Here is a 14,785-nt window from a genome sequence, read left to right as displayed (position 1 = left end):
AGCATGAAATAGATTCTATGCTTCAGAATGGTATCATTTGTAAAGTGAATGAACCATGTAAATACATAAATTCTGTAGTGTGTGTGGAAAAGCCAGACCACAGTATTAGAGTTTGTTTAGATCCTAGATACATAAATAAATATATCTTAAGATCCAAGTTAAACATTCCTACGATTGAATCTCTTACGTCAGATATAAGTCAAGCCAAAATTTTCTCTGTTTTAGATGCCAAGTCGGGATTTTGGTCTTTAGAATTAGATGAAGAAAGTTCAAAATTAACCTGTTTTAATACAGAGTGGGGTGTTTTTAGATACTTGAGACTTCCTTTTGGTATATCGTCAGCTTCAGAAACATTCCAACACACATTGCAAAATTTATTTTGTGATATTCAAGGTCTTGTAATTTATATAGATGATGTTTTAATTTATGGCAAAGATAAACAAGAGCATGATAGGAGACTCCTAGATTTTTTAAATAAAGCTAGACAAGTTGGTCTTAAATTAAATAAGTCAAAATTACAAATTGGTCAGTCAAGTGTAAAATTTATGGGTCATGTCTTAACTCAGAATGGCTTATCTCCTCAAGATGCCAAATTAAAAACAATAGAAAATATGTGTCCACCTACTTCAGTCAAGGAACTTCAGAGATTCCTTGGTGTTGTCACTTATCTTGGAAAATACATAAAAAATCTTAGTCTAGAAACTGTCAATATGAGGTCTCTTTTAAAAAAAAATGTACCTTGGAACTGGAATGCCAATCATGAAAATGAATTTAATAATTTGAAGAAAATAATTAGTCAGGCACCAGTATTAACTTATTTTGATCCAAATAAGAAGATCACCTTGTCTGTAGATTCTTCTTGTGAAGCTATGGGAGCCGTATTATTACATGGAAAAAATCCCATTGCTTACGCGTCCAAGTCTCTAAATGATTGTCAAAAACGCTACAGTCAGATAGAGAAAGAACTGTTAGCAATTGTCTTTGGTTGTACTAAATTTCATAGTTATGTCTATGGTCAGAGGATCAAGGTTGAAACAGACCACAAACCTCTAGTGTCAATTTTCAAAAAGAATCTGGCAGATGTACCTCAGAGACTCCAACGAATGATTCTTAAATTACAATGTTATGACTTGGAAGTTGAATATGTTCCCGGGAAGGAGATGTTCATAGCTGACACGCTTAGTCGAGCTAAATTCAAACAACCAGAAATTGATTCAGAATTAGAACAAACTTTAAACAGTCTGGGTGAAGATCTGAGAGTACACTGCAATTTTCTTGTCAGTTCCATTAATGTCACTGATAATCAGTTAGAAAAAATTAAGATTGAGTCTTTAAATGATGAAATTTTGTCAACTGTCATGTCTTATGTAAAAACTAAATGGCCAGATCACAAATGTCAAGTTGATGAAAGAGCCAAAGTTTATTTTAATTTTAAGGATGATCTTCATGTCATAAATGATATTTTGTTTAAAAATAAAAGTATTGTCATTCCAAAGTCTATGCAGAATGAAATGCTAAACCGCATGCATGAAGGGCACAGTGGTATAGCTGCATCAAAAAATTTAGTCAGAGGTGTAATTTTTTGGCCTTCTATGAATTCAGACATTGAGAACTTCATTCAGAACTGTCATATTTGTTTAAAATATTCCAAAAATAATGTCAAGCAAACATTGCATCCTCATGAAATCCCTAACTTGCCATGGGAAAAATTAGGTACTGATTTATTTTATTTTAACTCTAAAACTTACTTGATTGTTGTAGATTATTTTTCCAAATACCCTGAGATTGCTATGTTAAATAGTTCTAATTGTCAGTCAGTCATACTTCAACTCAAAAGTATTTTTTCTAGGCATGGCATACCTAAGGAACTTATTTCTGACAATGGTCCTCCCTACAACTCAGCTCAGTTTAAAATTTTTTGTCATGCATGGGGTATTGAACATAAAACTTCAAGTCCATATTTTCCGCAATCTAATGGGCAAGTGGAGAGGACTATTGGCACTATTAAAAATATGTTAAAAAAATGTCTTGAGTCAGGAAATGATCCATACCTTGCTTTACTAAACTATAGAAACACACCTAAAGGTGATGTGTGTTCTCCTGCCAATTTACTTATGTCAAGAAATTTGCGAAGTAATTTGCCAATTTCAAATGATAATTTGATTCCAAAATCAATTGAACTTTCTAAAGAAAGGGAGAAGATCCTGGCAAAGCAGGATACAATGAAAATGTACTATGACAGAAATGCTAGGGATTTGCCAAAAATTGGTTCTGGAGATGGTGTTGTCTTTAAACAAAAGCCTCAATCAGATTGGGTGCCTGCAACTGTTGTTCAGGAGCTTGTTCCAAACAGGAGTTTTAGGATCAAAACGCCTGATGGTGTTCTATATGATCGCAATAGAGTTCATATCAAGAAAATGACTCCTAAGTCTACAGGATTGCCTCCAGACAATCAATGTTTGATAACCCCCAGAAGGTCTACAAGACCAAGGGTCAAACCCCTAAGGTTTGCAGATTATGTCCCACATTAATTTTTTATTTCTAAATTAAAATAAATGGATACAGACATAGGTAAAATGAATAATTTTGTATTTGATTTGTTTTAAGTTTTTGACATTATTGTAAACTTAGTCTATAAATGAGTCATTTCTAAAAGTTGTCTTATGATTTTTAGCTATGTTAGTAATTCATTATAATTTGTTAGTTCAGGATGTCTTTGAATCCTGATCCTGAAAGGGGCGGATTCTTAAATACATCAGGTTTGTTTATGACAAATAGGATATTTTTTGATTTCCTTATGGTAACTCGACTCACACCTGGGGAAGAAAAATAATGAATATTATGTGAGTGGACAAAAATAATTAAAAATATCTTGAGCCTTTTAAGTTGAATATATGTTTAATATTAGATTAAACATGTGATGATGTGACCACAGCCTAAAAATTTGTAAACATAACCTAAAAATAAAGAATAAGAAAAGAGCAGTCTTAAAAAATGTGAATAAAAAAGAACTTGTCAATTTTAGTCAATTATTTTATTTAGCCATCAAGGATCAAAGGCAAAGACCACAACAAAACACATGTTGTCTTCAATGGTACATATGAAGAGAGTATTCTACATTTGGTACCTTATTAATTATTCAGAACCCAAAACAGTGTAAAAGAAAACTTCTTTCAACATTTAACCTAACCCTATAATAACACTGGTCATTTGTGAAAGCTCTTTTTTGTGTCAAACTTAACTCTAAAAGAACAATAACACTGGTCACTGCTCATATGTGACAGCTTCTTTTTGTAACAATTTTTTACCGTCATGGCTTCTGAACTAGTGCCAGGAAAACTTCTATTACCTTGAATTTGTTTAAGTCCCAGTTTTGACATGATTTTTCTTGCTTTCTTCTCCCCTCTGCTTTGTTTTGCCTTGCTGACTAAATCATTGGCCAATCCAGAGGCTCCTGCAGATCCCAATGGGTCTCCAGAGGCTTCTAACTCGGGGATAGAGTCTTCAGAATCTGATTCAGTGCCAGAGTCATCGTGTAATTCAGCTTCACCTCCGGAAGACACGGCTTTGTCTAATTCTGTGAGTTCTGGCATTATCTGTGAAAGATTTTCATTATTTTAATTAGACCTAAAAGGAAAAACGAGGTACATGTTCAGAAGCCACATCAATTGAAGATTGCTACCAAAAGAACTGGCACAATCAGACCAGTGTTATAAGGGTTAGGTTTAACTCAAAAATGAGCTTTTTTTTAAAATTGTTGTGGCTTCTGAATAATTCCCAAAAAACAGCTGGGCTGTGGTAAGTTTAAGTTAACCTGACTTCTGATGGGCTGAATTTCAATTCAAGGTTAATTTTATGTTTCCCTTGGATTAAGGATTAAGCCATCTGACATGAACATTACCTGCAGAAGGAAAAGCTCTCACATAGCATGATCATTATCCTTACCACTTGCTGTGATATCAGAAATATATCAAGTTCTAAAACACAACCATTTAACTGGTTTTAAAGAGTGGAAGACAAAGGAAAATTAATATACTTTGCAGTTTCAAGGTTTACTTGTTGCCTTCTTCATGAAAACCCAAGGTTCCTTAAGGAGTACCTACCTAGTTTTATCAATCCCAATAAACTGTTCTAAGCAAGAGTACAAAGGCCAATGCGATCAGACAATCCAGAGGCCATGAAAAGACCTTAATTTCAGGCTATATTTGATTAGGTTCCAAGGAAAAGTCGTAAAACCGGGTCGAGGTTAGGGTTATCCTTGAACAGAGGTTTGGCCAAATGCGATTTCGATCGGCAATATTTCACAATCCGCTGAAAAATTAAGGTCAATTCATCACAAAACTTACCAACAAAGAGGCTAATACTTACGTTAGTAATTTTTGAAGGGATTTATTCCTAGTTTTACAGGAAAAAGTGCTTAAAAAACGTGCTTTTTTGAATCAGATTCACAAAATTTCGGAAGATTTGAAAATCGAGAAGAAATTAGAAAAATCAAAACAAACATCACCACAGCCTACTTTTTGCGCTGATTTTAGCGCTAAAAACTCCCTGGTGGGGAATAGTGAACTATTTTTGGCGCGAATTTTTGATTTTTTTCTGATTGCCTCAATGATCAAACGGAGTGAGATCTGAGTTTTGACTCTGAGGTTTTGCATTGAATTCCGTTTGATCCACGATGACTCTCGAATGGTCGGGGGTTCGATTCCACCTGGGGTGGATTTCATCCTAACCAGATTGATCATTATAATAATTGTTCTCGGAACGACTGACTTTCTCCTATCCTGTCTTTTTTCTCTCTTCTATTTTTCGGAACAATAATTATGCCTTCCGCAGATAGGTAGGTACAGTTCCCTCTATCGAAGTTTTTTTTTTCTTCCAAGCCAGGCCCCAAACATATTCTATAAACTTACCCACCTACAAACATTAAAAGACTTTTTTTTGATTTTGGATAAAATGTTTTAGTAAGTTTTAATCTTTTAATAGAGTTTGTCATAAGCCAGTCTAGTAAGCTTGAAAGGTAGCGTGCCTGCCTTGTACTGTAGGAGATAGGTCGAGGGTTCGATTCCCGCCCAGGGTGGACTTTATCCTAATAAGACCTCAATGTCAGCTCCCATGGCGTAGTGGTCACTGCGCTCGCCTTGCACGCGGGAGACCCGGGTTCGATTCTTGGCGGGGTCAAGAAATTTGTATCATCCAAATAATTGATCCCGTGACTGGCTGTTGCGGGGCCCACTCAGCCTCGTGAGGAAAATGAGTAGCTATGACATATAAATGCGCATAGCGACCGGTGCCAGCATGGTAGGTAAACATATTGGATTTTAGAATTATTGAGATAGGTATTGGGAAAATCCTGCAGTGAGTACCAAAGTTGTGACATAATAACACAAAGAAAAACAAAGAAACATTTTTTTTTTTTTTTTTTTTTTTTTTAATAAGACCTCAATCAAAATGGCCTGTTATTTTTATAAAGATTGACAAAGAGATTTAAGGACTATTTGACATATAGGTTTAATGGCTGCCTAGTTTACAATAAACCTCTGTGTAACTGTAAAATAGTTAGCCCTTAAACCTATGTCAAATAGCAGTTGTACACAGAAGTTTAAGGGCTATCTAGTTTACCGTTTCACAGAAATTCAAGGGCTATTTAACATAGATTCAAGGGCTACCTAGTTTACAATTATACAGTTTAGCATAGAGGTTTGTACATAATACAGGGTACAGGTGACGGCGTTATTGTAATAGATTCAAGGGCTGCCTATTTGACCTTGGTTTAAGGGCTATTTGACATAGATTTAAGGGCTACCTAGTTTACAATTATTCAGTTTAACATAGAGGTTTGTACATAATACAGAGTACACGTGACGGCATTATTGTAATAGATTCAAGGGCTGCCTATTTGACCTTGGTTTAAGGGCTATTTGACATAGATTTAAGGGCTGCCTTGTTTACAATTATACAGTTTAACATAGGTTTGTACATAATATACAGGGTACACGTGACGGCATTATTGTGATAGATTCAAGGGCTGCCTATTTGATCTTGGTTTAAGGGCTTTTTGACATAGATTTAAGGGCTACCTAGTTTACAGTTATACAGTTTGACATAGGTTTGTACATAATACAGGGTACAGGTGACGGCATTATTGTAATAGATTTAAGGGCTACCTAGTTTACAGTTATACAGTTTGACATAGGTTTGTACATAATACAGGGTACAGGTGACGGCATTATTGTAATAGATTCAAGGGCTAGTGTTTTGACACTAAAAACTGACCATCGAAAATTTGACCCGATTACATTACTTTCCTTCCTATAGGATAAGGAAAGTAAAAATGGGTGACGCTCATTGTTATCAGCACAAAGGAAATCTGATTCCATTGTGTAACAAGTAAAGGTCCGTTCCTCCTTGTCGTGAGTTTCATCCGATTATTTTCCGAATGTCCTGTAGGCAATGTAATTTAAACAGGAGTGTTCCCATTACGTACGACACGATTTTCTTTTCTTTTTATGCATTACATTTTTTGTAAACAATGGAGTTTAGGGAGTCGTGACGTCATCGACGGCCATTTTGGAGAGAGGAAAGGAAAGAGCGTTTTCGCGGGTAAATCGGAAATTTGAATTTCAAACTAAAATATCTCGGGGAAGGAAAGAGCGTTTTCGCGGGTAAATCGGAAATTTGAATTTCAAACTAAAATATCTCGGGAGAAAAAAATCGTAAAAATATTCTGAAAAAAGTTTTGTGTTATTTTACATTATTTGTGGTTAATCTAATATAAATTTGAAAAACACCTTCGTTCTCTATTATCAGTTTTTCATGATACTGAGTGTATTTTGAAATAGCTCGTGATTTGCGCTGTCATCCATCCAAGTATCAACCACGTCACACCATCCATTTGGTGGCATTGAGAATTGAAACCAACCAAACACCTTCGTTCTCTATTATCAGTTTTTCATGATACTGAGTGTATTTTGAAATAGCTCGTGATTTGCGCTGTCATCCATCCAAGTACCAACCACACCACACCGTCCGTTTGGTGGCATTGAGAATTGAAACCAGCCAAAGGGCTTTCAATCTTGACCACCTCTTGCTTGATAAAATAACTTGTAAAAAAAATGTAAATGTAAATGCAGTTTCTTTGTGTTATCATGTCACAACTTTGGTGTTCACTGCAGCATTGTAGGATTTTCCACAATAATCTCAATAATCCTAACATCCAATGTTTACCTACCATGCTGGCACCGGTCGCTATGCGCATTTATATGTCATAGCTACATGCTGGCACCTGTTGCTATGCACATTTATATGTCATAGCTACTCATTTAATTCTAGTTTGTGTTATTATGTCACAACTTTGGTGCTCACTGCAGCATTGTAGGATTTTCCCAATATCTCAATAATCCTATTTGTGTTATTATGTCACAACTTTGGTGCTCACTGCAGCATGTTTACCTACCATGCTGGCACCGGTCGCTATGCGCATTTATATGTCATAGCTACTCATTTTCCTCACGAGGCTGAGAGGACCCCGCAACAGCCAGTCACGGAATCAATAATTTGGATGATACAAATTTGACACCGCCGGGAATCGAACCCGGGTCTCCCGCGTGCAAGGCGAGCGCAGTGACCACTACGCCATGGGAGCTGACTTGATAAAATAACTTTTTCATTGGTTTCTCATATTTTTGTTTAGTTTGATGTCACGTTTTCTTCTTTTGTAAATAAACAACTTATTTGTATACAGTTGAAATCTCCAATTACTTATGCTATAGATTTATTTCCTCTAAATTAGCTTAAAGGAAGAACCTTTGTTGTACCTACCTACTGAAGTTTGATTGGTCTAATCTTCTCGAGAAATTAAACAAGAACAAAGGAATGGATTATTAAAACTCGAATTTATTACATCTCAGAATTGAAACATGTAAAACCAATGAGGAGAACAGAGAGTCACGGTGGGTCCTTTTCCATCATCCTCTTTCGTTTGCAATTCAGTTTCTTGTACACTACTGAAGTCATCTGATGGAAGGCTGTTTAGATTTTCGATAGGAATTTCAGATTTTTCTTCTTCACCTTTATCTACATCTGAAACTTTAGGAATAGTCCATAGTTCTTCAACGTAATCAGGGTAAGTTTCAGTTTGAGCTCCAGCCTGATCTTCATCTAACATTTGATAGTTGGATACGGGCTCTTTTTCTTGTATAGATTGTTGAGAAATTGGGTTGTCTGTAGTGAAAATATCTGAAATTTCATTTGGATTAGTGCTTTTTACACGATCTGTATCAAACATCTTCACATTAGCATCTGAAGTTTCTCGCTTTCTGTTAACGCTAATTGTGCTTTTGTTATCTTCTTCAAACTCGCTTTCTAAATCAGGCGTGTCGCGCATGCGTACTGGCGCCCAGAGCTGCGCGCGCATTCGTTATCTTCGAGACAGAACGAGGCCTTGTGACCTTGAGCGACCTTGGCGCCCGATTGGTTGAGAATGTCGAAGGTCGCGAACACCTCCATACTGTGGTAGTGCCTGAAAAAGAGTGTATGTGATGACGTCACGGTATTAGTTTGTATGTTATGACGTCAGAGTACCTATAGGTATGTATATTTATGATGTCTTCACAATTTTTTTTCCAAGAGGTTTGATAGAGGGAACTGTATCTGCTAGGGTTCTATTGTCCCGAAGAGAGAAGGAAGACGATAAGAGAAAGCCAGCCGTTCTGGGAACGAATCTCATCTGTTTAGGATAAAATCCGCCCCGAACCCGCGGCCTAGCGCTTACAAGGCAGACGCGCTACCAACCAAGCTAACTAGGCTGGCTATGCTTGACTTTAAACCTCTATCAAACTTCTTATTTAAAATGATGGGTACGTCAGCTCCCATGGCGTAGTGGTCACTGCGCTCGCCTTGCACGCGGGAGACCCGGGTTCGATTCCCGGCGGGATAGAAGGACAGTATAGGAGAAAGCCAGCCGTTCCGAGAACGAACCTTATTTGTTTAGGATAAAATCTGCTTTCGGCGGAAATCGAACCCGCGACCTAGCGCTTACAAGGCAGTCGCTCTACCCTCCAAGCTGACTAGGTTGGCTGGGAACTGGTATGAAAGTGCAACCCCCGCGCGGCTTTAAAATTACTTACACACCTACTCAAAGATAAGTTACAGGGTTACAGCGTGTAACTGAAGGTTAAAAAAATAGTTTGAATTTCAATCATATCAGTGCTTTATTAGTTTTCAGTTACACGCTGTAGGTAAGTGCTTAATGACGCTTATGGAATTATGCGTATGGAAAATTGTGAGAGTAAAAGTTAAATCGCCTCTGTGATTTGATGAGATTAACTAGCTCGGTTTTTTACTTTACCGGTGGCTCTGGGAGCTGAAGTCCCGGGTTCGAAACTCTCTTAGGTGGACGCTATGCTGCTTAGACTCTAAGCCTTAGAGCACAATACCCTTCATCAGGCCGTATTCAGGGGGTGGGGCCGAGGAGGTTCGCCCCTCTGTTTGTCCTTTACTGTAGGCCAGGTTCCGAAAATTTCGAACATCCCCCCCCCCCTCGACAAAGTACTGGATATGGCCCTGCCCTTGAAAATACCCCAAAACCCCATATTATGAACAAAATACAAATACTGAACCTCAAACCTCAAACTGCACTGAAGCATAAATTCCAAGCGTTTACTTCAGTCTGACTTGAGAGCGAGAATGTGTGTTAATAGGGCGTAGTCATCTTTCAAGCTTTAAATTTATAACTCGAGCCGCCTTTCATTGAAATTTCTTCTCACTGAATTAGAAAATGAAAACCCATTTCATCAACATCTTCGTCAGCTTCGTCTTCTTCTTGAATTGTCGAGCCTCCCAGGGAAGTGCCACCTGCAAAAAGTACCAGAAGAAATTTAATTTATTTGATTTATAGGAAAATCACTATGTAGGTACAGTTTTTTGTTTAATTCTAAGATGTAACCATAGCTCAACTCCATAGACAAAAAGCCCACTCCAAGGCTTAGGTTAGGTGTAAGGGTAAACAGACCTAAAGGATGGGTTAAGCTTCTACAAAGGTATGACCAACCACAAAACCCTGTTTTTTCTGCTAGGGTTTCAAAACCTTTTCCTTATAACCCTATTATTTATCTTGGAGAACAGCATGCCTGCCTTTTAAGAGCTAGGTCATTGGTTAAATAGCCACTTGGGCCAAATTTTATTTTAAACCAATAAGGTTCATTCTCAGATAGGCTGGCTTTCTCCTATCCTATCCTCTCCTGTGTTACACTTTGGAACAAAATCTCAATATTGTTACAGTTTCTTCTATAAAAAACTCTTCAAAAAAATCATTAACCTTTAATATTCTTGAAGAGTTGTTAGATAGCCACTTGGGCCAAATTTTATTTTAAACCAATAAGGTTCATTCTCAGATAGGCTGGCTTTCTCCTATCCTATCCTCTCCTTCTGTGTTAGACTTTGGAACAAAATCTCAATATTGTTACAGTTTCTTCTATCAAAAACTCTTCAAAAAAATCATTAACCTTTAATATTCTTGAAGTGTGTCAGCAGTCATTTATTTACCTTTAATTCATGTGTTCATGAAAATTAGGTAATAAAAACACTTGACTTTGAAAAAAAAAAGTACAATAAGTCATACCTGTGATATTTGCAGCGGGTGAGATTTCAGGAGCCTTGAATTTCTCACTATGACATATAAATGCGCATAGCGACCGGTGCCAGCATGGTAGGTAAACATTGGATTTTAGGATTATTGAGATATTGGGAAAATGCTGCAGTGAGCACCAAAGTTGTGACATAATAACACAAAGAAACTGCATTTACAATTTACATTTACAAAATGATGGGTACAGTAACTATAGAACCCAAATGGGATCTAACTTTGTCCCTGCCTCATTTTCCCCCAAATATTCTCGATTTCTCAGACATCCTCTACATAATAATAAGTAAGTAAATAATGAATACTAACTGATGACATTGATGGTATTTCCAGAGATATTTGGGAATGAAGGGTCGGAATGCGATATTACCAATGTTCGTGGTTTTAGCCGTGAATCTCAGAAGTCTTCGAGTCTTCAAATACCTGCCAACACACAAAACACAAAGTATACTATGTAATAATCGTGCTTATTTATACTGCTCTCGTAGGACTGAAAAGTCCCTTTACTCCAGCAGTAGGCTACTACTATTATTATGGTCAAATTTTCACATTATATAGAGCATAAAAGCATTAAGCATTAGATCTTTGGGGTTAGCACTAAGCATTAGCAAAAGAGCATTAAGCAAGGTCTATTGTAATAATTATGCATTGTAAAATATTAAACCCATAAAATACACGAGACCTTGTTTAGACTGCTGGGGTAAAGGGACTTTTTAGTCTCATTCGAGCAGGATAAACAAGATATATTCTATTCTATTCTACCTCAGCTGGGATCGAACCCACGCCCTCCTGTTTACCAAGCGAGCGTCTTGACCACTACACCACCGAGGCAGATGTTAAGCGTACCTATAAAATATGACGTCGACTTACCAGCTACCATCTGGGTTTTCATTTCGCAACCGGTAAGCTTCGTCAGCCAAGCAGTTTTCTTCCATGGCACATTGTAAATGGTACAGCGGTCTATCTTGAATATGTAGAGTGTCTTCTATTTCTTTGAAATCTATTTCCAAATCCGGCAACTCTGGAAATTGTTCAATCAAATCAACCAAAAATTCAATCAAATCATCAATTCTGTGGTTGAGTGGAAGAGTTCCTCCAGGAGAACCCTGCCACTTAAAGAAAGCCGTTATAAAAATCATTTTTAATAATAATAATAGTGCTTATTTATACTGCTCGCCTAGGACTGAAAAGTCCCTTTACTCCAGCAGTAGGCTACTACTATTATTGTGGTCAAATTCTCAAATTATATGAGGATAAAATTCCATACCTCGGCTGGGATTGAACCCACGCCCTCCTGTTTACCAGGCGAGTGCCTTGAACACTACACCACCGAGGCAGGTATTTTTGGTAATGCAAAGAATTTGTGGTCTTCTAACTTTTGTGGGTATCACATCATTACCAAGCGCCTCCTTTACTGTTAATTCTCACCATCTTTTAACACTGGTAATGCCGCCACTGGTCGCTACTAGATTAAAGTAGCTATTCACTTGTCCTCACAAGGCCGAGTTTACACGGAGAAAAAAATTAGGGTTCCGGCAGCCTAATCGGGTGACAGGGTTCCGGCACTCTAATATTGAACTCTATATCGGGAAGCTCGCCACTATAATATATGTAGCATTCTAACAGCCTAAATCGGGGAAGTAACCCAATAATAGAGTTCTTCCACTCTAAACGTGTGGCACCCTGTCACGATTTTTTTCCTCAGTGTACCCCTCACGGAGCTGAAAAAACTTCGATCCTGCCGAGATCCGAACCCCCAACCTCCGCGGATAACCTACTTTGCTGCGAAAGTTGCCTCTAACCTCTAGTGCACACAACTCCCGCTACTCTATGATCAGGGCATAGATTAGAATGAAGCAAACTAGTACACTGTTGCCAACTGGTGTGATTAGCGGCGCATTTGACATGATAGAGTACAGTGTTGCCAGACGAATGGTGGGTGGGGGCGGCCGTGGCGTAACCTAGGTTTAAGGTTTTGCAGACGAGGGAGGCCTCCAGAATGGACCAACCGTCCCCACAAATATGGCCGAAATCTGGAACGAATGAACGAAAAAACGAAGTGTAAAAGCCCGTTCCCACTTGTCGTTCGGAAAAAAATCGTGTCTAGTGGAAACACTCTCATATGTATTACATTGCCTACAAGGACATTTTGTGTCGTTCCGTTCGGAAAAAAATCGTGTCTAGTGGAAACACTCTCATATGTATTACATTGCCTACAAGGACATTTTGTGTCGTTCAAAAAAAAAAAAATCGTGTCGTGTGTGGTGTGAACACTCTCATTTAAAATACATTCCCTACATGACAATTCGTTCCTACAGGACAAAGAAGGTAATTCGTTCAAGTTTGTTGCAGTTTTCTCTGTAATTAATAATTTCTTACCTCCTTGATTGAGTTTGATTTGCACTCGACCTTCATTTGGAGTTCTGCCGCCCACGAGACGAAATTTGAAATGTCCAAAGTGATCCTGAAAATCACAAGTAGATATTCCATTTTTTTAATGCAAATACCTTCATTGGACTGCCCGCATAGGACTACATATTGGAAATCCCATTTGACCATCAGTAGTTCCTATGAAATCTCATTTGTGGAAAAAAAGGCGGTGATTTTTAAGAGGTGGCTTTTTGACCGCCTACCCCTATTCTCACTCTTCTCGGTTTTTTCACACTGCTTACTCCGGAATGGCTTCGTTTGGTGGGTACACAGATCACTCCAGCTACTTGTAAGCGCTAGGTCGCGGTTTCGATTCCCACCCGCAGCGGATTTTTTCCAAAATATTTTTTTTTTGCTCACTCTTTTCTTTAAACTTCAAACCTACCCCTATTCTCACTCGTCGCTGTTTTTTCACATTGCTCACTCCAGAATGGACCTGACTCCGTTTGGTGGGTACACAAATCACCCCGGCTACTTCGGTAGGACCACAGTCGTGTTGTCCCCAGCCGTCGAATCTGCAGGTGGATATTGCCGTCTCGTAACCACTGCACCACACGTTGTCCATCCAGAACCTTTCTGAAGACAAAAGATGGAAATAGTTAATTATTATTAATTAGATTCATATTAGACACCCAAATTTTTCATTTTTTTTTTTTTTTTTCAAATACGTGTTCCGCAAATGTAATAGAAAGTCGTGTGATGTTCACACCAGATTTTTTTTTCTTCAATTACCATGATCTTATTTCGAGCCTAATGTTCTCCTACATAGGTGCTAATTAAAGTTACATGGCGTAGACGTAACTCCTGAATCCGCCCACCGGTAGTAATCTTATCTGGTATCTAGTATCTAGTCATAGAAAAGAAAACTAGAAAATCAGCGATGAAAAAATTACAATACTACAGGGTCTAACAGAAGTCGTATTTAAAATTTAAGAAATGGGCAGCATAAAGCAACGAGAGCCCACACTTGTGGTGCGGAGCCACAATAGCGACCATGGACCATTGACCATCGTCCATTGCAGAAAAATTACTGGGCTCAATCTCTTGATTTTCGAGGTCGGTATACAATGGTCGGAGCTATGGTCAATGCTCCGTTGAGGACGCTCCTATTCATAAGCATGGTTTGTTTATTTTCTCCGCCAGTCTAGTTAGCTTGGTTGGTAGCGTGTCTGTCTTGTAAGTGCTAGGCCGCGGGTTCGATTCCCGCCCGGGGCAAACTTTATCCTAAAGAGATATGGATCGCTTTCAGAACGGCTGGCTTTCTCCTATCCCGTCCTCCTCTCTTCGATTTCGGGCGATAAGACCTCCGTTGTTACAGTTCCCACTATCACACCTCTTAAAAAAAAAAAAAAATCTCCCTATTTCCAGGTATAGGGAGAATGAATAGGTAGGTACCACTATTCCCACTTTCCCATCTAAAAATCCCCAGAGAAAATTTCGCATAGAAGCTTTCGTCATATTCTGTCTACGTAGAAAATGCATATGTAATTAGGTACTTATCTACTAGTAATTAATTAGGTGATAAATTTCTTCAGGTACTTAGTGCCTACTGAGTTTTACTATTGAGAAATCTAATGGTTTAATTTCTTTTAATCAGATGATTTAATATCGTTAATCTTAATGGATTAATTTCTTTATGATTGGGATTAGAAAGAAATCATCAAAACCGTTTCAACTGCTCATGAAGATTACTTACTTTTTTTCTGTTCAAATATT

The 14,785-nt window shown here is 38.0% G+C and overlaps 1 protein-coding gene across 1 annotated transcript in view; it reads right to left on the bottom strand.

Moving 5' to 3' along the window:
• Window positions 1–14,079, bottom strand: part of LOC103512142 (lysyl oxidase homolog 2) — a 17,795-nt gene extending 3,716 nt beyond the window's left edge. Inside the window, exons 1-6 of the mRNA XM_008476895.1 lie at window positions 14,025–14,079; window positions 13,455–13,645; window positions 13,019–13,103; window positions 12,442–12,672; window positions 11,510–11,660; window positions 10,949–11,062 (exon numbers count right to left, since the gene is read on the bottom strand). Coding sequence (XP_008475117.1) covers window positions 10,949–11,062; window positions 11,510–11,660; window positions 12,442–12,672; window positions 13,019–13,103; window positions 13,455–13,645; window positions 14,025–14,079 — 827 coding nt within the window. The remainder of the gene's footprint in view (window positions 1–10,948; window positions 11,063–11,509; window positions 11,661–12,441; window positions 12,673–13,018; window positions 13,104–13,454; window positions 13,646–14,024) is intronic.
• Window positions 14,080–14,785: the final 706 nt, after the last annotated feature.

This window comes from Diaphorina citri, unplaced genomic scaffold, assembly GCF_000475195.1.
Source record: "Diaphorina citri unplaced genomic scaffold, Diaci psyllid genome assembly version 1.1 scaffold795, whole genome shotgun sequence".
In the NCBI taxonomy this organism is placed as follows: domain Eukaryota; kingdom Metazoa; phylum Arthropoda; class Insecta; order Hemiptera; family Psyllidae; genus Diaphorina; species Diaphorina citri.
This window is presented reverse-complemented; position numbering and strand designations above follow the sequence as displayed.